This window comes from Mauremys mutica, chromosome 8 (assembly GCF_020497125.1).
Source record: "Mauremys mutica isolate MM-2020 ecotype Southern chromosome 8, ASM2049712v1, whole genome shotgun sequence".
NCBI lineage: Eukaryota > Metazoa > Chordata > Testudines > Geoemydidae > Mauremys > Mauremys mutica.
This window is the reverse complement of record NC_059079.1, coordinates 57,031,050-57,056,544: the sequence shown is the minus strand read 5'-3', so window position 1 is coordinate 57,056,544 and position 25,495 is coordinate 57,031,050. Positions and strand designations below refer to the sequence as shown.

Sequence of the window (25,495 nt, the reverse complement as noted above, 5' to 3'; positions counted from 1 at the left end):
ACACCTTTTGTTCTTGTTGAGCATCCTGTAGGTTTTCTCAAGCAAGGGCTCGAGAGTCTTTGAGGGTGTTTTGCAGGTTGGTTACAAAGTCCAAAATGTTAGTTCCTGGAGAAGATGTAACCCCCTCCCATTGGTGCTTCACCAACTGTAATGGCCCCTTAACTTCATGGCCATAAACAAGTTCAAAGGATGAAAATCCCAAACTGAGATGTGGTATAGCCCTGTAGGCAAAGAGCAACTGCTGCAACACTAGGTCCCAATCATTGGAGTGCTCATTCACGAGTTTACATATCATGACCCCCCAAAGTCCCATTAAACTTCTCCACTAGGCCATTTGTTTGATGGTGGTAAGGGATGGCAACCAAGTGGTTCACTCCATGAGCTTCCCAAAGACATTTCATGGTCCCTGCCAGGAAGTTAGTTCCCGAATCCATAAGGATGTCGGAGGGCCAACCTACCCTGGCAAAAATGTCTGCCAGTCCCTGGCTCACGCTTTTAGCCCTGGTTTTGCTTAGAGCTACTGCTTCCGGCCATCGGGTGGCAAAATCCATGAATGTCAGTATGTACAGCTGTCCTCTGGGTGTCTTCTTAGGGAAAGGACCCAGAATATCCACAGCTACACACTGAAATGGATCCTCAATTATGGGGAGTGGCTGGAGAGGGGCCTTGACCTGGTCTTGGGGCTTTCCCACCCTCTGGCACACCTCACAAGACCGGACATAGGTAGAAACGTCGTTGCCCATTCCCTCCCAGTGAAATGACTTCCCCAAAACGGTCTTTGGTCCACTAGGGTGATCATGGGCTAAGCTCAAGAGCTTTTCCCTATACTTAGTTGGAACTACCAGCTGTCTCCGAGGATGCCTTGTGCCCACCAGAAAGGATTTCTTTGTATAAGAGTCCTCATCCTACAACAAACCTGGACCTATTGGAAGAGCTGAGAGGTGGTGGGCTGCTCCGTGCTGCTGTCCAAGCTCCCTTGAGGCTTTCATCTGCTTCCTGCTCTGCCTGGAACTGCTCCCTTGATGCTGGAGACATTAGTTCCTCACTGGGTTGTAGACTTGGGCTTGGTCTCACTGGAAGCAATGCTGGTGATGGGGGTGTCTCCATCAACTGTGAACCGCTCTCCGCTGGTGCACTAGGTTATATTTCAGGCTCCGGTTGAGCTTCTTATGCCAGTTTAGCTGCAGGTGCAGACTCTGTGGCGCCCTGTTGTGCTGGCTCCCCTGACTCTTGTGGGGTTGCAAGCACAGGCTCTGGTGCTGACTGCTCCGCCAGTTCTAATCCTTGGGCTGGTTCTGGCTGGGTCCCAGGAACTGGACCTACAACTGCTGCCATAGACTCTGGTCTGGGGTCTGGTTTCATCACCTCTGGCTGGGTCCCTGGGCCTGTGGTATCAGGGGACACTGACTGGCTCCTTGTAGGAGGCTCAGGAATGGGGTTAGGTGTGGAGGCCTGTTTAGCCTGGCTGTGGGTGACCATCCCCACCCTTTTTGTTAGCCTCACATGGTTGGCTATGTCTTCTCCCAGCAGCATGGGAATGGGATAATCATCATAGACTGCAAAAGTCCATATTCCTGACCAGCCCTTGTACTGGACAGGCAACTTGGTGGTAGGCAAGTTAAAAGAGTTGGCCTTTAAGGGTTGCACTATCACTTGGGCCTCTGGGTCAATGAATTTGGGGTCCACCAGGGATTTGTAGATAGTGGACACCTGTGCTCCAGTGTCTGTCCACACAGTAATCTTCCTCCCGCCCACACTCAGTTTTAGGGGGAGGGATAGCTCAGTGGTTTGAGCATTGGCCTGCTAAACCCAGGGTTGTGAGTTCAATCCTTGAGGGGGCCATTTAGGGAACTGGGGTAAAAATCTGTCTGGGAATTGGTCCTGCTTTGAGCAGGGGATTGGACTAGATGACTTCCTGAGGTCCCTTCGAACCCTGATATTCTATGATTCCTTCATTCTGGGGGTATTTGCAAGGCATCTGGGCCTGAAGGCTCTCGGTGGGGCCCCAGGGTGATGAGTTGCAGTCAGTTGGTGCTCTTGGGGCAGTTGGCCTTCATATTCCCCAGCTCATTACATTTAAAGTGTCCCCCAGCGGACTGTGGGCTGGGGCGAGGTGGGTGGTTGGAGAGTAGAGTAGTAGGACAAGAGGGCATCTGGGGTTTCCCTGGCTGTGTGGAGGCCTCTGCCATCTAGGATGTACCTTTCTGTTTCCTCAGGAACACCCTCTAAGAACTGCTCCATTTGTATTAGGAGAGACAAATCTTCCAGAGACTTAACATTTGCTCCTGATATCCAGGCATCCCAATTTTTTACAATGTGGTAGGCGTGTTGGGAAAATTCCATGTCTGGTTTCCACCTTGGGGCTCTGAACTGCCGACAGGCATGCTTGGGTGTTAGCCCCATTCTAATTCTGGCCTTTTGTTTAAAAAGTTCGTACTCGTTCATGTGTTCTTTAGGCATTTCAGCTGCCACCTCTGCTAAGGGTCCACTGAGTTGTGGCCTCAGCTCCACCATATGCTGGTCTGGAGGGATGCTGTATCCAAGACAGGCACTTTCAAAAATTTTTAAGAAGGCCTCTGTATCATCGCCTACCTTGTATGTGGGGAATTTCTTGGAATGGGGAGCAGTACCTGGAGAAGGACTGTTAAGACTACCTGGTTGACCCAGTTTAGCCTTTTCTAGCTCTAAGCGCTTCAGCTCTATTTTCACCTCCAAGCACTTCGTCTTCACTGCCAAGCGCTTTGCCTCTCTCCTCGCTTCCACCTCCCAGTGGATCTGGGTGTGTCTTCTCCGAGGCATGCGGCTTTGGGAAGACTGGTTGCTCTAGGGTTTTAGTACCCGACCGCAACCTCATGCACAGGGCTGCCCTACTCTAACGTAGCTATTTTGTTGCCACAAAGCTAGAAAAAAAAAGCCTGCTTGTTGGACTCCCTGGCTCGGCAGGCTGAATCCTTTTCCCCCCTGGCAGCAAAGAAAAGGAAAAAAAGAAAAATCTCCCTGACTTTGCAGGCTGCCAAAAGGAAAAATGTGTCCTTTTAAAATCCCGAGGTCTGTGCTTCTGGTTAAAAATGATCTCACCACTCTGCCATCATGTCATGGCTGATTCCCCATTCTGGCACTTGGAGTGCAGAAGGTGGGGGCCCGCAAAGATTCTAAAAATTAATACTGGCCACTCCAAGCTTGTATTAAACTCCCAAGGTTACAGCTTTTCTCTGACCTTGGATGGGTAGATGCTGCTACCACTCAAGTGCAAAAATCCCTTTGAGAACCCAAGAAGGTGCACCTGGGAATTCCTTCCTATAGGGTACCCCTCAAGCTCGCTCTCTCTCACGCGCGCGTGCAAAAGAGGTGAGAGAGAAAACAAAGCTAATTAAACAACACATGCACAAGCCTCTTAGGACACACAATCCAATCCTGTTCTTAAAAAAGGTAAACTTTATTAAAAACAAAGAAAGAAAATACATTTGAAAACTCAGGCTATTGCTAGATTTAAAAACCCCACTTACAATAATTAAGCATCAAGAATAACCACCTTGAGGTCCAGCTTTAAGATTACAAGCAAAACAAAAGCATTTGGGGTTAGGACAGAGGAGTCCACAAGCCATAAAGAAGTAAACAGAAATAAACTTAATCGCATCTTCCTAGACATTTCCTGAACTACTTGTATATCTGGGGTTTTAAATGAGTAGTTTTTAGGTATGATCTAATGATTTCCATACCTGCCCCAAAGTTTTTTATAGCATAGTTCCAGCACTGTCTCTGCTCTCCAGGAGAACCCCACAGACAGACAAAGGGGAAAGTTTTTCCCCCCCAATTTTAAAAAGTTCTAGCCTTCCCATTGGCTCTTTTGGTCAGGTGCCCACTCCCTTCCTTTTACCTATGCAGATAGACTTTTTAACCTTTTACAGGTAAAGCAAGTAGAGAACAACTCTAAGAAGTATTTTATAGCTAGCTGGCTGGGTGCCCATAAAAGGGAGTCTCCCCTCCCCTTCATTTATCATAGTTACTAAGAAATAAAAGGTCAAACACCACTAACACCTAACTTAAGGTAGTGAATTCAAGCTCCAAGTGACATACCTGCTGGCACCCAAAATTCCCTGTCTGACATGCTCAGCAGGATTATGTACCTCAACTACACGTGAGAATTGCACAGTGCCACATTCTGATCTCTCTTCCACAAATGGGGCACCCCACACTTGGATCTCTTCGCCAGCCCTGAGAACAAGTTGCCCCTTTATTCTTTCAGGGGAGCCATCAGAGGCTTCTCCCCTCTGCTACGCATACACCCCCTCCATTCCCGTCCTCCTGCAAGTGCAATGCAAGATCCACCGGGACTGCATTACCATAATATTCAGTCCAGTTCTGGACGTGTCAGTTTTGGTTCATAGACCTTCTCAGACTCTCTACCTGCATGCCACTCCGTCTTTGTGCACTCCTGACACGAGATTGGGGCTGTTCCTGGCATCCCCATCCAGGCCCTCTTCATCTCACAGCCTGGTTTTTGGATGGGACTCAGGAGTAGACAGAGCATGCTCCACCCCGGTGCGACACATTCTTACCATGCGGAAAGGTATCCACCGGGGACTGCTACCAAGGTAAATGGAAACTATTCATCTTATGGGCTCACTGCCATCACCACCTACTGGTATGATATCCATACCTGTCATCCTTGATTACCTTCTCAATATCAAAATGTTGGGCCTTGCCCTCAGCTCTATACGTGTCCACTTGGCAACACTTAATATTTTTCTTCCCCCCTTCCTATAGATGTTGCCTCCATGTTTACAAACCCTACCACTGTCTGTTTCATGAAAGGTCTCCTCAGTACCTTCCCACTAGTAGTACTCAAGCCCACACCCCCATGGGACCTGAATCTTGTTCTCTCCACCCTCCCAAAGCCACCCTTCGAGCCACTGGCAACATGCTCCCTCTCCCATCTCTCCATGAAAGTGATGTTCTTATTGGCCATTATCTCAGCTAGACAAGTCAGTGAACAGGCAGCCTTGATGGCTGACTCCCCTTTTACCATATTCCATAAGGATAGTTTCCTTACAGCTACACCCTAAGTTCTTCCCCAAGGTCATGTCAGAGTTGCACCTCAATCAGTGTGTCCACCTCCCTGTCTTCTGTCCCATGTGGACAGGATCTTGCACTCCTTTGTTGTCCACCTTGCACTGGCATTCTGCCTCCACAGGACCCATGCCATTTGCGCAGCAACGAAAATATTTGTAACCTTTGCCGATGGAGCCAAGGGCCAAGCCCTCTCTTCCTAGTGAATCTCTAAATGGGTCTCTGGGTGCATCTGTGAATGCTATCCAGTGTACTGTCGCCTGATGGTGTCACAGCGCACTCTGTGCAAGCAGCCACATCAGCCTGCCTAACAGACATCTCATGGCAAGACATCTGTAGTGCAGCAACATCGTGCTCCATACACACATGCGCATCCCACTATGCCATCGCCCAAGGGGCAGCTGTGGATGCTGCAGTGGGCTACACCATACTACAGACTGCACTTCCACTCACATCCTCACACCTACCTCCACAATGATCACTGCTTGCTACTCACCCACATTTGGAACTCACATAGGGACTATGACTTGAAGAAGAGGAGGTTGTTACTTACATTTGAGATGTGTGGCCCCCTATTTGTATTCCAATACCCATCTTCCATCCCCTCTGCTGTGGACTTGGCTACTCATCGGAAAGAGGGTCATTGGCGAAGCGTTAATCCACCTGACCTATTGTACCCTCTTCTGCAAGCACGAGGGGATGCACGATGCACATGTGGGTCACGGGATACTGCTAAGAAAACCTTCTGGCTCTGGCACATAGTGCACATGTGCACCCATGTTTGGAATACAGATAGGGACCACACATTTCAAAGAACCTCCAGTTACTGGTAAGTAACCACCTCTTATTACCACCCTCCATGTGTGTCGGGAGCCTCTTTTAATGTGTGTGTTTATGTAACTTCATACATTGTCTTCACATTTCTGTCTATAGCTTGCATGTTTGATCTCTGTGAGAGCTGTGAATACCATTAAAGCCAGCTGCTGTTTGTATTTATCTCGCAATGTGAAATTGGTGTATTTTCAATGTTCAGAATGAAAAAGCATCATAATGGTAGTAATGAATTCATGACCACAATCCTCATCTTCAAACATATGCACCAAAACTGATGTGAATTAGTGTGCTTCCATCAGGAGACATGACCTGGAACCTGTGAGTTTCTACAAATATTGGGAAAATAAAAGTTGTACTGGTACTTGCAGCTATAAAGTTAATTTAAAAAATTGCTAATTTGCTAACATATTAGTAACCTTTACCAAAGTGTTTTGAGAGTCTGCTTGGTACAAACATGACGTCAAGGCTATAAATTTATAATGCCTCAGGGCAGACATTAGAACTTGGGAGGTTCAATTACAAAACACACCAACCGTACCTTCTGATTTAAAAAAAATTAACATCACCTGGAGATCTGTGTTTTTGAGTAACCTGAAGTCCACAATGGTTGTCGCTATCACAATCGAAACCAGAGAGAGTCCTTTTAATAGGGTAGACTGTCCTTCACTAACTCCTATGGGGACATGGCCCCCTCCGTGTCACATCTTATTTGCTGCCGTATCTAAATGTTTTATAGCTCCTGAGAGTCTAGATGGCTTTGAAAGTATATTGAAGCAGGGGTATGATCTGTTACTTATTAACAAGTACGATTTTACACAATGCCTCATGAGTAGCACTTTTTCTCACAATAGCAAGGGTCATCTTCACTTGTAAAAATACAGAATTTGGTAATAGAACAGACTAGTGTATTGGGATACCATGAAATATCCATGTGATGTTCGCTTTTCTATATTAGCATCTCTCAAGATGTTAGTGAACATGGAATTGTTAATACATTAGTGAAGTGAAGCTGCTAATTCAGAGTTTGTATAATTTTCATAGTACAGGGACAAAGCTAGAGCATTCAAATCATAGCAAGGTCTTGGGGAGGAGAAAAACCCTAACTCTAATTACTTCAGTTCTGCAACATATTTGAACAGGATTTGTAAGAGAAATCAACATGTCATCATGGATCTAAATGCAATATCAGAAACTGAATGGAACTGAAACAGGTTTTGACCCTGTTGGGGGCATCAGAACAGAGAGAACCTCTCATCTGTTAACACTCTGAATGCCTCTTTAATTTGTCTACCAAGTATCAGTTGGTGAAAGTGTAACAGCTAAATCCATGTTATTGTTGACATTAGTAATTGGGCTAACCTGAGGTATTAGAGCTAGGTGAATAGCAGGTTAGTAAGGCAAGCCTTTCGACTCAGTCTTTGAACATAGAAAAGTGGGGGTAACAAGTAAACACTATCATGGTGCTCTTATCTGAGTCTTCATTTACACACACCACAAAAGTGCTAAATTATCACCATCATCATGTTCACATTACGCCTCTGGCGTTTAGGGCAGCGACAAAGCTCCTTTGCTCCTATCTGTTTCTGGCAAGTCTTTCGATGGTTCCCCAGCTGTGTCCCAGGTTTTTCAGCTCGGCTTCCACAGCTCTTTGCCATGTTGTTTTCGGGTGGCCTCATTTTTGCTTGCCTTCAGGTGTCCATCTTATTGCTGCTCTTGTGATGGAATCAGTTTCTGTCCGAAGCACGTAGCCAATCCATCTCCAGTGCCTCCTGGCAATGATGGTGCTCATATCCTCTTGGCTGCACTGTGTCAATAGAGCTTGGTTTGAGATTGTTCTGGGCCAAAAAGATATGGAGGATTTTTGTGAGGCAGGTTGTATGGAATGAAGACAGTTTGGACATGTCGTACTTTCTCATTCCCCAGTGTTCTTCACTATAAAGTAATGTTGAAAGTATGTGGCTCTGATAAACTTGAGTTTGGTTTTGGTGTTGTATTTTGATGATTTCCAGACTCTATTTAAGCTCTTGAATGTGTTCCTGGCTTTATTGATTTTTGTTCTGGATATCCTGGCTTGTTCCACCATCCTGGCTGATGGTACTGCCCAAGTATATGAATGTTTCTACATTGGTGAGAACATAACCTCTATCTGTACTGGTGCTACATACTTTGCCATAAATGACTGTCTCTTCTCAAGAAGTCAGGATTGCAGTAACAATAGAGTTGCAGGTCACGGTTAGAGTGCATTGACAGAGCAATATAGGGAAGATTTTACATGTTATCTGCCCACACTGCTATCTAGTTCAGGCCAGTCCTAGTAGTGCTTCATTTTCCTGAGCAGAATCATCCATAAAAAGTGGGTTTTGGTTGCACCTCCAATAAACTGTTCTTGATTGTTGTCAGACTTGTCATTTGTCCCTTCTTCAATACAGGCAGAGTCTGACTCTTAGGCCAACTGAAATTATATAGAACATAATGGTGAAAACTGATGCATAATTATTTTCAGTATTTATACAGTGCTGTAACTTTGTGTGGCACTTAGATTTTTTTAAAGACTTAACAAATAGACCCCTCAAACTCTCTCCCAGGTTCTATCTGAGCTCTGGTATACCTAGTGGGGCAAGATCCCCACTGGTCCTTGCCTTTTACCAAGAATTTTTAAGTGGGATTTATTCTCATGATGCTCCATCATCATTCTTCACAGTGTTTCCTGTTCAATATTTTGGGGTCTTCTTTGCCCAGAGTAAACGGGTTGATATCCACCTTCTGTCCCTTTCTATGTGTAATTGTTTCCTCTCTTTATTTGCAAGCAGCCCCCTGATCTTGCATGCCCCTGGTTCAAAATAAAGTTCAGATGTATATTTTCACAGTCATATCGTAAACTAACTTAGCTGTCATCCTCTTCAGGACATTTTTGGCAAAATCCTTTTGAATGTTAATTAGACATCTGCTGATTTCGCTCAGTGTTACCTGAAACCTGTTAACATTATCACTCTTGGATATAAATTTAAAGGGACAGTATTTGAATAATTCCGTCTTATCCATAATTTCTATCTCAGTAATTCCAAGCAATATAAACTATGAATGCTGGCCAGATGAATGAAAATGGTTAGAGACAGTTTCATATGGAGAGACTGAAAAGATTGGAGCTATTTAGTTGAGAGGAATTGAATAAGAGAGGGTGTGGTGGAGGAAAAATTAATTGACACAGAGAAGTTAAATTGGGTGCTCCTGTCAAGACTTTCTATTGAAAAAAAAAATTAAAAGATTGGGCAGGGAAAGGGGCAGGAGGGAGATGGGAATATTCAATGAAACTGAAATTGATTGAAAAAAAAATTTAACTCACCCGTCAGTAAGAAACCTTGCCTTGGGCAATCAGGAGGGTAAAATTTTACAAGGCTGCCTGGGCTGGACAAAGATAAAGCTTCTATTTTAAAGAGTTGATTGCCATTTGAGATGCAGTAAAAACACATGGGTCTCCAAAAGCTTGTAGGACTGAACAAAGGAAGCAATATACGTTTCACCAACCTCACTTGAATTTAGTGAATAGACAGATTTAGCGCTAGTTTAAATAGTGTGTATTGTATTTCATTGGCTTGGTTTGAGGCTAAAATATTTGTGCCTCCATTTGCAGAGAAAAAATGAGGCTTTGAGATTTTTTTGGCTTAACCACAAACTTGGAAGAATGTTCAGCTTCTTCTAGTTACAATTCCTGCAGGTACCAATGCTCCAGTTTCACATCACTCCTACCAATAAGGGAGTAGGATGTTGCTGGTGGCCTGAGTGGGAGATGGAGCAGAGCTAGTAATCACTGGCATGTTCAGAAGTGGTCGGGGCAGAAGCAAATTGAGGTAAAAGGAGACTTAAAATACAGTGAGGACAGTTAACCGTTGGAACAGTTTACCAAGGATTGTGGTGGATTCTCCATCACTGGAAACCTAAGATTGGATTTTTTTTCCTAAAAGATATGCTCTAGATCAAACAGGAATAAATTCAGGGAAGTCCTATGGCCTTTGCTATTCAGTAGAAGTTATATTCGATGATCACAGTGATTTCTTCTGGTTTAATAATCTATGAATCCCTGATGTTTGACAAATCTTAAATTTTACTTATGAGGTGAGGCTTGAGAAGACAGGTGTATAGTACCAAATAAAGCTTAACTTTGATCATTTGGCCAAAAAGAGGAAACTCAGACCACCACATGCAACTTCTCTTGTTTGGCTGAGGTCAAGTGACAGATCTTCTCCCATCCCCAAGAAAAAAGCAAGTCAGAACTTTAATCTGGATTTAGGGCAAAGAGTCCTGGTTCCCCACTGTGTTCTAATAGCTAGAATACGAGCCTGTGGATTAAGAGTACTACTCTTTTCTTCTGGGGTATGTATATTATCTGCTGTTTACCTTAGGATCAGCATAAAGAAACAGAGAATTGTTTTGGCCTGCAACGTGGCATGTATTATATCATTAAGCACTTATTTTCTCTCTGTCAGGTGTGTTTTTTATAGATGGACCAAAGGTGTGGCCACTGGTGAGAATCTATCGAGGTGGCTTTCTCTTGATAGAATTCCTCTTCCTCCTGGGTATCAATACGTATGGCTGGAGGCATGCTGGAGTGAATCATGTCCTCATCTTTGAACTCAATCCCCGCAGCAATTTGTCCCATCAGCATCTCTTTGAGGTAAGCAGAACAAGCCTGTGATACATGAAGGGGGTGGGAATAGCTCCCTTTGATGGACAGCCAGTTAGCTGTAAAATCCCTCTTGGTCTGTTCTCTGCTTGCTTTACCTGTAAATGGTTAAGAAGCCCACAGGTAAAAGTGGGCACTTGACCAAAAGAGCCAATGGGAAGGTGGAACTTCAACCAACCATTCATCGTAACCACGCAGTCCGAGCGTGGTCTGGGAGCAGTTTTAATGCAGGAAGGACCAGATCAACAATTCCATCCTGTTGTGTTTCTCAGCAAAAAACTTTCCGAGAGGGAAGGACACTGGTCAGTCTCAGAAAAAGAATGTTATGCCATTGTGTATGCTCTGGAGCAGCTACACCCATACATTTGGGGACTAACAAAAAGCTTCTTTGGTGGAGTTTTGCTATTCAAGACTTTGATTTTGAAATACAACACATTTCAGGAGCCTCTAACAAAGTGGCTGATGCACTCTCCCAGGAAGGTCTCCCAGAATCACATGGGTAAAAATGTCTCTGCATTCTAAGTCATTGTAGTCCTTGAAATGTAAAAAGTACTGTTTAGTTCTTCATGTAATTATTAGTAAAGTTAGAGGTGCATGTATCTTATTAACTCTGTTTCCTAAACCTCCAGGAAGAAATCCCAGTCGATGTGCACCCAACCTGAACCAGGCTGGCCAGCACCTTCTGTGATTTGGGGGGCATGTGATACATGGGGTGGGGGGAGTAGCTCCCTTTGATGGACACCCAGCCAGCCAGTTAGCTGTAAAATCCATCTTGGTCTGTTCTCTGCTTGCTTTATGTGTAAAGGGTTAATAAGTCCACAGGTAAAAGGAAAGGGGTGGGCACCTGACCAAAAGAGCCAATGGGAAGGTAGAACTTTTTAAAATTGGGAAAGAAACTTTCCTTTTGTCTGTTGTTCTCTGGGCTGCAGGGGACGGAGCAGCAATGCTATAAGCAGGAATTCTGTGTAAGGTTTGAACCAGGTATAAAAATTCATCTTCCATGCCTAGAAGAAATTATTTGAATAGGGAATGTTTAGTTAGATACAATCAGGTTTATTTCTTATTTTGGCTTGTGGATCTCCTCTGTGCTAACACCTGATGCTTTTGTTTGCTTGTAACCTTTAAGCTGAACCCCCAAGAAAGCTATTTTTGAAATTGCTCTTTTAAAATCTAGCAAAAGCTTAAGTTCCAGATGTATTGTTTTCCTTTTTATTTTTAATAAAATTTACCTTTTTTAAGAACAGGATTGGATTTTTGGTGTCCTAAGAGGTTTGTGCATGTTGTTTGATTAGCTGGTAGCCACAGCTAATTTCCTTTGTTTTCTTTCTCAGCTCTTTCCCGAGGCGGGGGAGGTGTGAAAGGGCTTGAGGGTATCTCACAGGGAGGAATTCCCAAGTGCTCCTTCCTTGGTCCAAGGGTTTTTTTGGCATTTGGGTGGTGTTGGCAGCATTTACCAAGCCAAGGTCAGAGAAAAGCTGTAACCTTGGGAGTTTAATACAAGCCTGGAGAGTGGCAAGTATTAATTTTTATAATCCTTGCAGGCCCCCACTTTCTGTACTCAGAGTGACAGAGTGGGGATTCAGCCTTGACAAAGCCACGGGAGCCACTGTGCATTTTAAGTATCAGCAGAATAAATCGTCCTGTTTCCTTGGAATGAATTGTAACATAACTATCAAGAAAAGGTTCAGGAAAGGCCAACAAAAATGATTAGAGGTTTGGAGCAGCCTCCATATGAGGAGAGATTAATGAGACTGGGACTTTTCAGCTTGGAAAAGACACAACTAAAGGGGGATATGATAGAGGTCTACAAAATCATGTCTGGTGTGGAGAAATTAAATAAGGAAGTGTTACTTACACCTTCTCATAACTCAGGAACTAGTGGTCACCAAATGAAATTAATAGGCAGCAGGTTTCAAACAAACAAAAGGAAGTGTTTCTTCACCCAACACACAGTCAAGCTGTGGAATTCTTTGCCAGAGAACGTTGTAAAGGCCAAGACTATAACAGGGTTAAAAAAAAAAACTAGATAAATTCATGGAGGATAGGTCCATCAATGGCTATTAGCCAGGATGGGCAGGGATGGTGTCTCTAGCCTCTGTTTGCCAGAAGCTGAGAATTGGGTGATGGGATGGATCACTTGATGATTACCTGTTCATTCCCTCTGGAGCACCTGTCATTGGCCACTGTCAGAAGACAGGATACTGGTCTAGATGAACCTTTGGTCTGACCTTGTAAGCTGTTCTTATGTTCCTAAGTCAAGAAACTGATGTGTTACTAATTTGATTATAGTGATGAAAGCAGCTCTTCCTTGGGTTCTATAGTATGGAATTCAGAATTGCCTTAAGTCATCAGGTGTATAACTTTGTTTCTCTCCTCCATCTTTTATTAGATTGCTGGATTCCTTGGGATGTTGTGGTGCCTGAGCCTGCTGGCATGTATATATGGTGAATTTACCCATGTCCCTATGCAGGTGAATCCACTCATCTTGTATGGATTCATGTTGCTTTTCCTCATCAACCCCACCAAAACTTTGTACTACAAGTCCCGGTTTTGGCTGCTCAAACTGTTGGTAAGTCTGGAACCTGGTACAAACTCAAGAGAAACTGGTGTGGGTAATTGAACTCAATTAGTTGAAGTGTGTGCAAATACATCACTAATTTTCAGACTTGGGAGTGTATGCCACACAATTTTATGCATGCTTTGATTCATAATACTCAAGCAAGTCCATGCATAAAGAATTATTAGATGTGTGTATTTGTTGAGCATAGAGCGTAGAAGTTACTTTCAGTCTTTGTACTGTTTCTGTTATGTTGTTCATGCCAAGGGTATGTACACACAAATGTTCACACATACAAAAATAAGCATATGTGGTGTATGCATGCACACACAAATGCACCATATAGCTTTCCTCATGTCTCAGCCATGCTCACTGTATCTCTTCTTTAGCAAAGCAGTTTGGGTAAGATTACAAAGGGCTAAAAAGCAAAGCTGACAGAATGCTGTTTGCCCAAACTGAAAATGGGCCAATACTCAAAAAGAGTATTCATGGGTAGCAGACTATAGCTGAGGTTACTTTCGTTTTATACTACTACTCGCCACTACTTCTTCAACATTTCTTTTCTATACTTGTTCTGAATGAGAAAGATTAATATTTTAATCTTAGCTATTGTTTCCCTGGTAACAAAAGTCAGAAAAAATGAATGGAAACATGCTAATGCTATAGTCAGATTATAAATGTAAACACCAAAGCAGTAGTTTTCAGCCATCTTGACCCAGGAATCTCTTACCAATTTTTCCCAAAATGCATACGCCTGCCGCCACTCCATATGTCCATGCACCCTTTAATTTACATTAATTTTAATCAAATTGATTCTGTGACAGATTGGATCACAGAAACCCTCTGTGAGCTGCCACCTGATGTGCCAAGACTACTTCTACCCCTGCCTTCCCTGCCAGCTCGGGGCCCCAGCACCCTGTCTTGCTGAGCCAGACACTCCCATCTGCTCCAGCAAAGACCCAGGGTCTGAAATACTTGCCCCAAAGCTTCAAGTTTACCTGAAAGCAACTAACAGAAGTGTTCCTGTTTTTAACACGCAGATGCCCAACTCCCAATGGGGTCAAAATCCAAATAAATCTGTTTTACCCTGAATAAAGCTTATACAGGGTAAACTCATAAATTGTTCACCCTCTATAACACTGATTGAGAGATATGCACAGTTGTTTGCTCCCCCCAGGTATTAATACACTCTAATTAATAAGTAAAAAGTGATTTTATTAAATACAGAAAGTAGGATTTAAGTGGTTCCAAGTAATAACAGACAGAACAAAGTAAGTCACCAAGCAAAATAAAATAAAATGCGCAAATCTATGTCTAATCAAACTGAATACAGATAATCTCACCCTCAGAGATGCTTCAGTAAGTTTTTTCCTCAACACTGGACACCTTCCAGGCCTGGGCATAATTCTTTCCCCCTCGTACAGCTCTTGTTCCAGCTCAGGTGGTAGCTAGGGGATTCTTCATGATGGCTGCTCCTCCTTTGTTCTGTTCCACCCCTTTATATATCTTTTGCATAAGGCGGAAATCCTTTGTCCCTCTCTGGGTTCCCACCCCCTCCTTCTCAATGGAGAGACACCGGGTTAAAGGTGTCACTGCAAGACTTCATTGCCCACTTGCCAGGACACAGGTATACAGGAAGACTTACAGGTAAACCACAGCCATCTGCAGACAATTTCCCTGGTTAATGGGAGTCATCAAGATTCCAAACCACCATTAATGGCCCACACTTTGCATAATTACAACAGGCCCTCAGAGTTATATTTCATATTTCTAGTTTCAGATACAAGAGTGGTACATTTATACAAATAGGATGATCACACTCAGTAGATTATAAGCTTTGTAATGATACCTTACAAGAGACCTCTTGCATGAAGCATATTCCAGTTACATTATATTCACTCATTAGCATATTTTTATAAAACCATATAGACTGCAACATCACAGATTCCTTCACCTTTTCACTTACTGCTGTGAAGGCTTGGGTTCATCTGGGTTTCTTAGAAGACCTGACATTTTCTGGCTAAATAATTTTTTGTTCAGTTTGCACTGTAAAAATACTGAGTGATTTGCAGGAGGGAGGATTAAGGCCTTGTAAGTGGGTCCTAGAGTATCCTCCTCTATGGAATTACTTTGCTAACACTTGATAAATATTTTTTAATTGGTGCAATCTGGAACAAATCAAAGATAAGTCATAAAATTGGTCTTCAGCATGAACATGCATATACATATACAAGTATACATATAAGTGTACACACATTTTGTATATATACATCTTATTTAATCTTTAAGGGTTCAACTTTCTAATAGTTTTAACATGCTGAGTCTCTGTTCCTTTTGTGCTCTCTTCTTTTCCTTTTCCTTTTCATCATTCAACAAATCACTATCTCTCCTACATGGATGATTTTTCAGATGCAATCCTGCTCCTTTCTCCTCTCCTCCTTTCTTCATCCCCTAGCCTGGCCATTCGTATTACTACCGCCTTGTCCAGAGGGAAGCCAGGCAAGTTCCCAGCCTCCCCCTCCCACACTCCCATCCCATTGGAAACAAATTAGCAGGGAGTTATTGGGGTCCATCCTGGTTCAGTTTCTGCCTTCCTTTGAGGCTCAGAAGACATCTCCCGCCTCCAGATGCTCTGCAACATAAATTACTTACATTTCACGCTTACACAGAGGCGGGCTTTTCCAGACCAATATGAATTCTTAAGGGGAATACAACACTTTTTTCCATAAAAGGAACTATAATCAGTTTCATTTCTGTGTGGAGTTATTGTGTGGGCACAATCTCACAATTATAGCATTATTGTGGCACCACTAGCACAGGCAAAGTGAAACATATTGGCATGATAGAGCTAGAAAAGAAGCACTCAGTCTTCACAACAACGGCAGCTTTAGAAATTCTGCATTTTGCTGCTGATTATTCATCAAAGTCAAAGGACCCCGTACAGTTGTGTCCATAAGGTAGTAAATGAGACTTTTTTCCCTCTGTAGTACTCCATCACTGAAATAACAAGCTCTGATTCATGCATGGCAGGTTACCTGCACAGCTTATTAGCAGACAGATTGCACATTGTGCTTGACATTAAGCATTACAACTGTTGTGTGTATGTTAATGAGCAAAGACTAGTTGATGGAGTACATTGGGAGTGATGGTGGCAGGCAGAGGTAACACAATAATGAAACGAGTTGAGCTTGCAAAACCATTACCGTAAAATATAAAAAAACAACTTCTGCAATCATTACTGCAATAACTGAGTTCACAGGTGCAATCTAGTTAATAGTTTTCTTTGTATGAAACCTTGGAGGTTGACACATCTACTTGAATCAGAAAAGCTTTCCCTTGTGAGTAATTGGAATCTGAAGGCTTATTTCTTGGAAACTTTGGGGCGAAACCACTTATACAAAAGGTTTTTCATACACAAATCTCATTGCACTTTCATTACACTGCCCATTTTGACGCTAACAATAGACAAGGTTCCCCATTTATTTATCTTGGGTACAAATTCAAAACTATGTATTTCATTAGCTTCCTCGAGTATATTCTGTGCCTTTGGACTACTCTCTGGGCTGGTATACACAGCTTTTCTACCACTTTCACTGTATCAGTTTAGAAACAGATTGTGGTATAATCCACCCCTAGTGTGAACAGTGACATTAGTATGGCACTTGTATGAGACTAGCTTCTTTATTTCTGTCTAAATTTATAGAAATTAGAATCATAGCACTGGAAGGAACCTCGAGAGGTCATCTAGTCCAGTCCCCTGCACTCAAGGCAGGACTAAGTATTATCTAGACCAGTGGTTCTCAAACGTTTGTACTGGTGACCCCTTTCACATAGCAAACTTCTGAGTGCGACCCCCTCCCATATAAATTAAAAACTCTTTTTTATATATTTAACACTGTTATAAATGCTGGAGGCAAAGCGGGGTTTCGGGTGGAGGTTGACAGCTCACGACCCCCCATGTAATAACCTCGCAACCCCCTGAGGGGTCCCAACCCCCAGTTTGAGAACCCCTGATCTAGACCATCCTTTACAGGTGTTTGTGCATCCTGCTCTTAAAAATCTCCAATGATGGAGATTCCACAACCTCCCTAGGCAATTTATTAGCTATATGTTATAAGCATCTTTATATGGCTATACCTGTATCCATGCTAGAGGTTGCAGTGATTTACTCATCTCTATGTCTAAACTGATATAGTGAAAGAACAAAAACTTGTGTAGAATAGCACGTTGGCTTTGAACTCGGAAAGGCATAGTGAACTGACACCTGCAGGCTTGAGGTCTCTTAGGGAGAGATGGTTCAACAAAATGCAAGGTGACCTTAATGGTGCAAAATAATACAGTACATTTAACTGTATGTAAGGCCAAAAAGCAGACAGACCACATAAAGGAATAGCTGTTAGGGGCAATCTGTGTCCACCCAGATGATATCAAAGTGGGTCTCTGACTACGTATGAATTTTGTATGAGTTATACAGGAAAGATCCCCTGGCCATATTAGGGCTCATTCTACTAGGGCTCGAGCAGCTTACCTGAGATATGTAGAGCAGCAATGTGGTGCTCGATCCACCCATTTACTAATCAGTATTCCCTAGCACAGGCCTCCAGATCAGATGCCAATTTTGGTATGGCTGCCCTGCAGTTAACAGTCAAGGAGGATTCCTTGTACCCAACTCCATGCAAACAGACAGCTGCTTGTTAGTCACTAAGAATGAAATCAGTGTGGACAATCACTTGAAGAGAGAACAGTTACTCAAATTACGGTAACTGCGGTTCTTTGAGGTGAGTTGTTTCCATGGATTCCATGCTCTGCCCTCCTATGGGATTCTGTATTGACGAAGGAAGTGAGGAGCAGTTAAGCCCACACTGCTGTTTATGCACTTGGGTAGGGGGCACAAGGGCACCTATGATGCAGGCGCAGCCCCAACAGAAGCTGCTAGCCAAAAAGAATCAATACTCAACCGCAGTGGGGCATAGGTGCTCCAAAGGTAGAATGCATGTGCAACACATCTTAAAGAATCACAATTACTGAAGGATAAATAATCTTTGCTGTTCAGTGCCAGGCTGGATAAGCAAGCCCAGGGCGCACCTGGTTTTGCAATGTAGAAATCTAGCAGGAGTTTACAGGTGGATTAAACATCCACTGCTTCAGCACTTATTAAAACTACAGTTTTCAGCTCCAGAATGCCCATATTCACCCCAGTTGGGAAATGGTCCAGTCACAATGGTGACCAAATATTTGACACTAAAATTCAGGTCTCATTCTTAATATTTTAAGCAAGAAAATATTTCTTAATGTTGTCAGAGACAGGTTTTGTTGGCCGTGGGGTCTGGTTTGGTAAATGTGGCAGAGTTTTGGCAGCTGCAAAGGTGGATTTGGTTGGTGGTACCTGTCACTGGGAACAGCCCACTTGTAACCACACTGTAAACTCTGACCTCTCCCTGTACCTCTGGCACCGTCTCTCCCAAACCTGATTGTGTTCTTGGGGCTCAGCTGCTTCTTTCTTAGGCTCCAGTGTGCTCTCTGCATGCCTCGCTATTGAACTGTGTAGGCATTGGTACAGTGAGGTCTGGGCCACTGCACATGAGCAGTATTCCAGACAGAACTGCATACCAAGATGTGCACTGTTCAGTGGAGTAGCAAAAAGGAAACACATTGGAGTGGGGGAGTAGGATGCAAACAGCACAGAAGCAGTTGGGAACCACAGACAGTTGAGATTAGTTTCAATTCATGGTATACGTGATTAGAGTACTAGTGCCCTCCTATAGGTTTAAAACACGTGCCTGGTCACTCTGTCTGCTGTAAACTTTAGATGGAGTATTTTAATCCATTGTTATATCTACCTATCTTAGGTTTTTATACTGAGGTCCATCCCCATAGTATCTGAGCACCTTCCATGTAAAAGAAATAGCAGATGTCAGTATTGAGTGTCATTTTTATGGTGGAAAGGTCTTTTTGAAGAGAGGTTTTGCAGTGTTCCTTAATTACTGTTAGACTCTGGATTTCCCTCGTGTCCTTTGGAAGCTTGTTACATAGCTGAACCCCTCAACTGAGAACATTTTGTCCCTAACTCTCATGTGCTTCATCTTGGGCTTTGTGATGTGCATTGTCCTAGAGGAACACAGCTGTGTCTCTGGTTCACACACTGAAATGTAGTCTTTAATGTAGCTGTGGTTTGATCCATGAATTGCTTTGAAGATTATGACCAAAGTCTTAAACTAGCATCAGAAACTAACTGGGAGCCAGTGAAGAGATTTGACCACAGCCCTGATGTGCTGTGTTCTTATAACTATTTTCTTCCAATGTCTACCCTGCTTATTAATAGTAGAAACCTTCTGCTTCTCTACAGATTAGTTTTACCCAATGTTTCCTTAATAGAAAGCTTCATAAATGTCTGAACTGCAGTTCAATGCTGGTGTTATCTTTTCGTTACTATAACTAACCAGTCAGGGCCAGTTGTAATCAAAGGTAATGGAGCATGAACATTGCGTGCTTTGAAAGGAGTGTAACTGCTGTCAAGCCTTGGAGGGGAAATGGGCTGGGATGGAGAGGGAGTCTGATTAATATTTGACAGTTAAAATTTCCTCTGCTTTTTTAATTTAACCCTTTAAACTCTTGAGGGATTTTGGAACCCTACATTGAACATTGGAGACACATGGTCTTAGGGCTTGGTGTACAAATCTGAGTCAAGGTCAGATTAGAGGCCAAAATGGTGATCCAGGACCTAGTGGGGGTCAGGTGTGGAATGGGGAAGAAGCATGCTAAGATATGCATGTGGTTATGGTGGAAATGCTGGGGAGGAGAGGTCAGAAGCTATTGTCAATGTCATAGATTGGGAAACATTGGTTACATAGCACGCTCTTAAGTGAGGATTGTGAGTTTCTTTGGAGAATCTTGGCTCTTGCTTTGAAGAGATTAAAAAACTCAGGCCAGCCAGAAAGGAAAGGCTATGAATAACTGAATACAAGGGAAGAAATGGATGTCTAAAAGAGGAAATGTTGTGCTCAGTTCTTGTGAGTGAAGGGGAAGTTCTACTGCCAGGAGGAGTGATGAAACGGCAGATCTTTGGGGGGAGCAGTGTGATATTTCATGTTAATTCAGCACAGTCTCATCTCCCGCTACTATACTGTCAGTCTGCTCTATTAATATCTTTCATGCTAACTCCATGCTGTTTTAATTTCCAGTTCCGGGTGTTCACAGCCCCCTTCCATAAGGTAGGCTTCGCGGATTTCTGGCTGGCCGATCAGCTCAACAGCTTGGCTGTGATACTTATGGACCTGGAATACATGATCTGTTTCTACAGCTTTGAGCTCCAGTGGGACAACAATACCGGACTGTTGGCAAATGCAGGTATAGTAGTAATGAAAATGAGATGGTAACAAATATGTATGAAGACTTTGCCCAATAAATCCAGGAACATTGATACAAACTGAAAATTTCAATAGGCTTCTTTCTGTCTTTTAGCAAAAATTCTCCCAATAACATAGGAAACTCATTCCATCATAACTGATGTTCCTTCTAGGCACAGCCCTAGAGATTTTATTCTCCCATCCCTTACTGCCCTATTTACCAATCCATTTGTCTGGTATAACCTGCTGCTGTGACTGGCATGACCTGTGTATTTAAGAACTTGTTTGCCAAGATTTTGAGGTGTTCTTTGGCAGAGGAAAGACGCGGCAGTTTTCCAGGCTTGGCTGGCAGTTTTTCAGACTCCTTTCCAACAATGCAATCACACTTAGCCTTTTGTTGCTGCTTAGTGTTAGTGATTCATAGAAGCAGTACAGAGCCGACTACCAAGAATTCAGAGCTTATGGGGAAATATTGTCATGAGGATTTTTTTCTCCTAAGGGCTCTTCTCCTGAGGGTCTTCCATATTCCTAATACACTCATGTGGGTTCCTTCCTGTTTTATCTGTGCTTTCCAGGCTATTTCTTCCAGGTCCTATGTTTCAATGTTGGCTTTTCTTCTGGAGGGAATGGCAGGAACTTCCTCAGAGCTCACTGGTGCCATTCATTATTCAATTACAGTTGACATTGAGAGAGACAAGGGCTATGCACACTGCCTCCACATCATTTCCAGCTTGGAGAGCAAGAGATGATATCTGAATTTTAATTCTGGTCTTCCCCATGGCAAAACATTATCTTATGCCTCTGGACCAGTCCACAGTCCTTGTCGTTCCATTTTAACCAGCAGCCACTGACAAATCATCTTGTCAATGGGCCTTTAGCATATCTTGAGAGAACTTGAAACCTGGTTTCTGTGTGCATCAGCATTACTTTCTATTCCTCCAGTCTTGCCTGCCTCAGAACCTTCCACCCAGATGTATTAAGGCTGCATTCTAAGGGTCTGTTCCCTCTAAGCATTAGTTGGAATTAAATTAAACTGTTTAAAACAAGAAACTGTGTATACTGAAATTTTCTGCATCAAACCAAAAGGTGGAATAAGAACACAGTTCCCCTGGAATAAATATTAATTGATCTAAGGGAGTGAACAAATTCTGTATATTGATGACCTGATGTTTTTCAGGTGTGCTGAGCACATTTTGGAAATCAAGCCATAAGTGACTAGATATGGCCATGTGTAAGAATGTAACAGACTTTGGAATTTACACTAAACTCGTGGCTTTTCCTGCCTTTTCCCCATTACTTATTGGCATAAATCATTGCACCCCTAAAAATGGGATTTTCTTATGCTAATTGGTGATGTGACAGTATTAGGAGACAGACTCAAATTGGTTGATAATTAAAGGGACACATTCAACTTGAAATCTGGCCATTTAAAAACAAGAGTCAAGTCATTTCAGGTACTGTACATCCCCTCGAGGTCCCCTGCTGAATTTGGTGGTTTTGTGGGAACACCTTTCTATGTATGTCTAAAATTCAGTGTAGCCTTTTTGTAATTTTTTTCCTCTCTTTCATATGCTCCTGCATGGAGAGATCCACACAAACAGGAGAGAAACTGAAATTGAGTATACACGGTGCTATCAAATGCACACAGTAAATAAAATAAAATAATAGATTTTTTTCCCCTATGCTTTCATTGATAGTAATCTTAGTTGCTATGTGTAACAATACTAGGTTTTTAAATTTTCTGACTGGAATGTGTTGTTTAAGCTGTGTCTCTTTAAAGCCTAGCAGTGATTGCTCCTGTTATTGAAGTAAAGGGATTTGAAACACCTTCCCTTTACTGAAACACCTGGTCGTGGGATTGAAAATGTTGAGATGCTAAATATAGATGCAAATACAAAGCAAATTGTAGCATTGCTTAGGATATTACAGTTGCTGCTTCCAAAAGCTTAGTGTCACTCATCTCTTCAAGGAAGGTAGAGGCAGTGAGACAATTAGAAGGGAATGAGAGCAGAATTAAATATTTTGTTTCCGTGTCCACTGAAACATCTCTTCTCTTGTAGGTGGTCAGATTTGTAACAGCTACTCCTACGGAGTGCGAGCAGTTGTCCAGTGCATCCCTGCTTGGTTGCGTTTTATCCAGTGCCTGCGCCGTTACCGTGACACCAAACGGGCCTTTCCTCATCTGGTTAATGCTGGCAAATACTCCACCACCTTCTTCATGGTGACATTTGCAGCCCTTTACAGCACTCACAAAGGTATTGGATTTAGCTGTTTCACAAAGCTTTGCAGAACCCTCTGCTGTCTTTTGTCAGTCTCTGCTCCTCAGTCATCTTTTCTCTCTGTGGACCTTTTAGGTGCTAACGTTTATAGAGAGAAAACAGAATTATGGATAGAGCCCTGCAAATCCGTGGGTATCTGCTTTATATCCATGGACCATTTTTTGCGGATAGCCGCTCAGATGCGGATACTAATTTTGTATCCACACAGGGCTCTGACCATAACAGACTCAGCAGAATGGAGCAGCTGCGGCTGTCACCCAGCCCCCAGGCTCCAGCTCAGCTCTCTGAATTGCGCAGCAGCGGGTGTAGCCCACTGGGCATTCTGAGAGTTGTAGTCCCCAGCTTGCTTGGATGAAGGAGGTAAACTACAGCTCCTAGAAGGGAGTGAGCCCAGCGCCATTTTAAAAGAGGTATGGTGTGTAATTTAAACTAGCAGGTGGCAAGGGCCCATGCTATGAGGGGGAGAGTAGTTATTGACGCTCTCTGTCTGGGCCTAGTCTGCATGCATTATTGCCCCCGCAGCTGCTTAGGGGTGTCTGAGCTTCCCCTCCCCCCCAGAGGGTGGTGCAGCACACAAGGGCCCAGGCGTGTAGCCTTCCTACCCAGAGTGGGGAACGAGGTATGGTGGGAGCAGAGCAGGCGGTGGGGCAGGAGAGAAGTGGGGGGTGGTTGGGGGCTTGGTACAGCCCAGCATCACTGCCAAGGTCGCCGAACCCCTCCCAAAAGTGGGGAAGAGGGTAAGGAGCCTGCCCTTCTGCCCAGGATGGAATGGGGCCGAAAGCAGCCCCTTACCTGCCCGCCCAGGGCAGGTGGAGGGACCCAGGCTCCCCACAACTTCCCATGTGGCTCTCCTTAATCTGGCTCCGGCTGGCAGTGGGGGCCTCGGAGCCACAGCCTGGCCATAAGAGCCGGGTGGGTAGCTGTAGGGAGCCACAGCGGACCTTCCACCTGCCCTAGGTGGGGGGCCTAAGCAGCCCCCCGGCCCATGTCCCCACCCCCTGGGCTCCCCGCCCAGGGCAGGTAGAGGGTCTGCAACTCCACACCGGCTCCTCACAGCTGCCCACCTGGCTCTTACCATGGCTGGGCTGCAGCTCCAAGGCCCCCCTACCCTGGCTGGAGCCAAGTCGGGGAGAGCCACATGGGGAGCTGATGCAGAGTTGCGGACCCTCTACCTGCCCATAGCCAGGTGGGGAACCTGGGGGTCGGGGCCCAGGCCGGGGGCTGCTCTCAGCCCCCCCAACCACTACCGCAGGCAGGTCGAGGGTCCATTGTGGCTCCCCAATGCTGCCCAGGTTCCCCAGCTGGGCTCACTCTCTTCTTGGGGGGAAGAAGAAGTGAAGGGGGCACAGTCTGCCCTGGTGAAAAGTGAGCCCCCCCGGTTTCAGCACCACTGGTCAGTGCTCCCCAGATGCAGATATTGGCAGACAATTTTATGGATCATGTGCGGATACACACATTTGTATCCGCGCAGGGCTCTAATTATGGACAGTACAATTTATATTCTTACCTCACCTCTTATTAAAAGAGTGACAGCTATGAAAGGTAAGAGAATACAATAGAATTGAGGCACTATGGATTGAATTACAGCAAATAACATTGTTTTAAAAATTAATTGATAACTTTGATATCAGTTCATCCCCCTTTTGGCATTGATTGGATCTTCCACTGGAACTGCTGACTCCTCAGTGAAATGGGACCAGTCTGTAGCATTGATTCATGTGTAATCATGCAGGCTTAGATAAACTTTCATCTGTTCAGTACATTTTCCTCAATTTTCCTTCATAATAAAGTATAGTTATTTATTTTAAAGTAGTAGGATTTGTCCCCAAGAGTGGGAATTGAGAATTCAGTTTTCCATTCAAATGAATATGAAATGTTTTCTTTTGGGTGGGGGAATGCAATTTTTTAATCAACAACGCTGTACAACACATTGTCTACCATCATGAAAGAGGCATTTCAAAATTTCATTTGAAATTGTTGATCTGTTCAGTGTAATTATAATGGGGCTTAAAGATAGAGGAGAATTTTAAGGGGAGGGTTGAAGGTTACTAGTGATAATGAGGCCTTCTCTTTCCCCTTCAGAAAGAAAATACTGAAACTCCTAAGAAATTTCCCATAATTTTTTTCTGTGAATAGAGACTAATTTTTGACTCTCTAGATGTGTAAGGAAATGGACTGAGCTCCTACTTTATGTAGTAGTTACCAGTCCCTTGGTATTCAAGGGCTACTATCAGAGATCAAACTGAATGGGGCTGGTCCATTATTTAAGAAGGTAGGGGAATGTATCGTGTGCTAGGAAAAAGCCCCCTCTGGGTTTCATGTATATTTTTATCCCTTTTCTTTCTCAAGCTGGTGGGGAGTTGTTTCCAACCCATTTAACTGCCGATTGAGCTCTTTGATCCCTCAAGTTCCCTATCTCCGTGGCAACTGCAATTATTACTTGATTCTGCTCTTGTTGTGAAGGAAAAAGCTTTTAGCTCCTGCACTTCAGGCAGTCGCCCTGTCTTTCATTGTTCTTTCTCCTCCAAGTCCCATGTCCATCAAAAGCTTTATTCTTTCCACTGAAATAGATGTCTGCCGTATCTACAGAAATTAGCAACAGTATACACTTGTGAGCCAGTTACTCACCCATGTGTAAGGTCAAGGAGATTGATAGAGAAATCAGAAAAATATACAAAGCTTCCTTCTAGCTGTCTTAGTAAGATGTTTCCTTCAGGTGGACATCAAG

The 25,495-nt window shown here is 43.6% G+C and overlaps 1 protein-coding gene across 2 annotated transcripts in view; it reads left to right on the top strand.

Moving 5' to 3' along the window:
- Positions 1 to 25,495, top strand: part of XPR1 (xenotropic and polytropic retrovirus receptor 1) — a 306,687-nt gene that overhangs the window by 245,827 nt on the left and 35,365 nt on the right. For both annotated transcript variants that reach the window (XM_045026958.1, XM_045026957.1), the window contains 4 exons: positions 10,389 to 10,576; positions 12,975 to 13,154; positions 20,324 to 20,489; positions 22,549 to 22,743. In XM_045026958.1, coding sequence (XP_044882893.1) covers positions 10,389 to 10,576; positions 12,975 to 13,154; positions 20,324 to 20,489; positions 22,549 to 22,743 — 729 coding nt within the window. The remainder of the gene's footprint in view (positions 1 to 10,388; positions 10,577 to 12,974; positions 13,155 to 20,323; positions 20,490 to 22,548; positions 22,744 to 25,495) is intronic.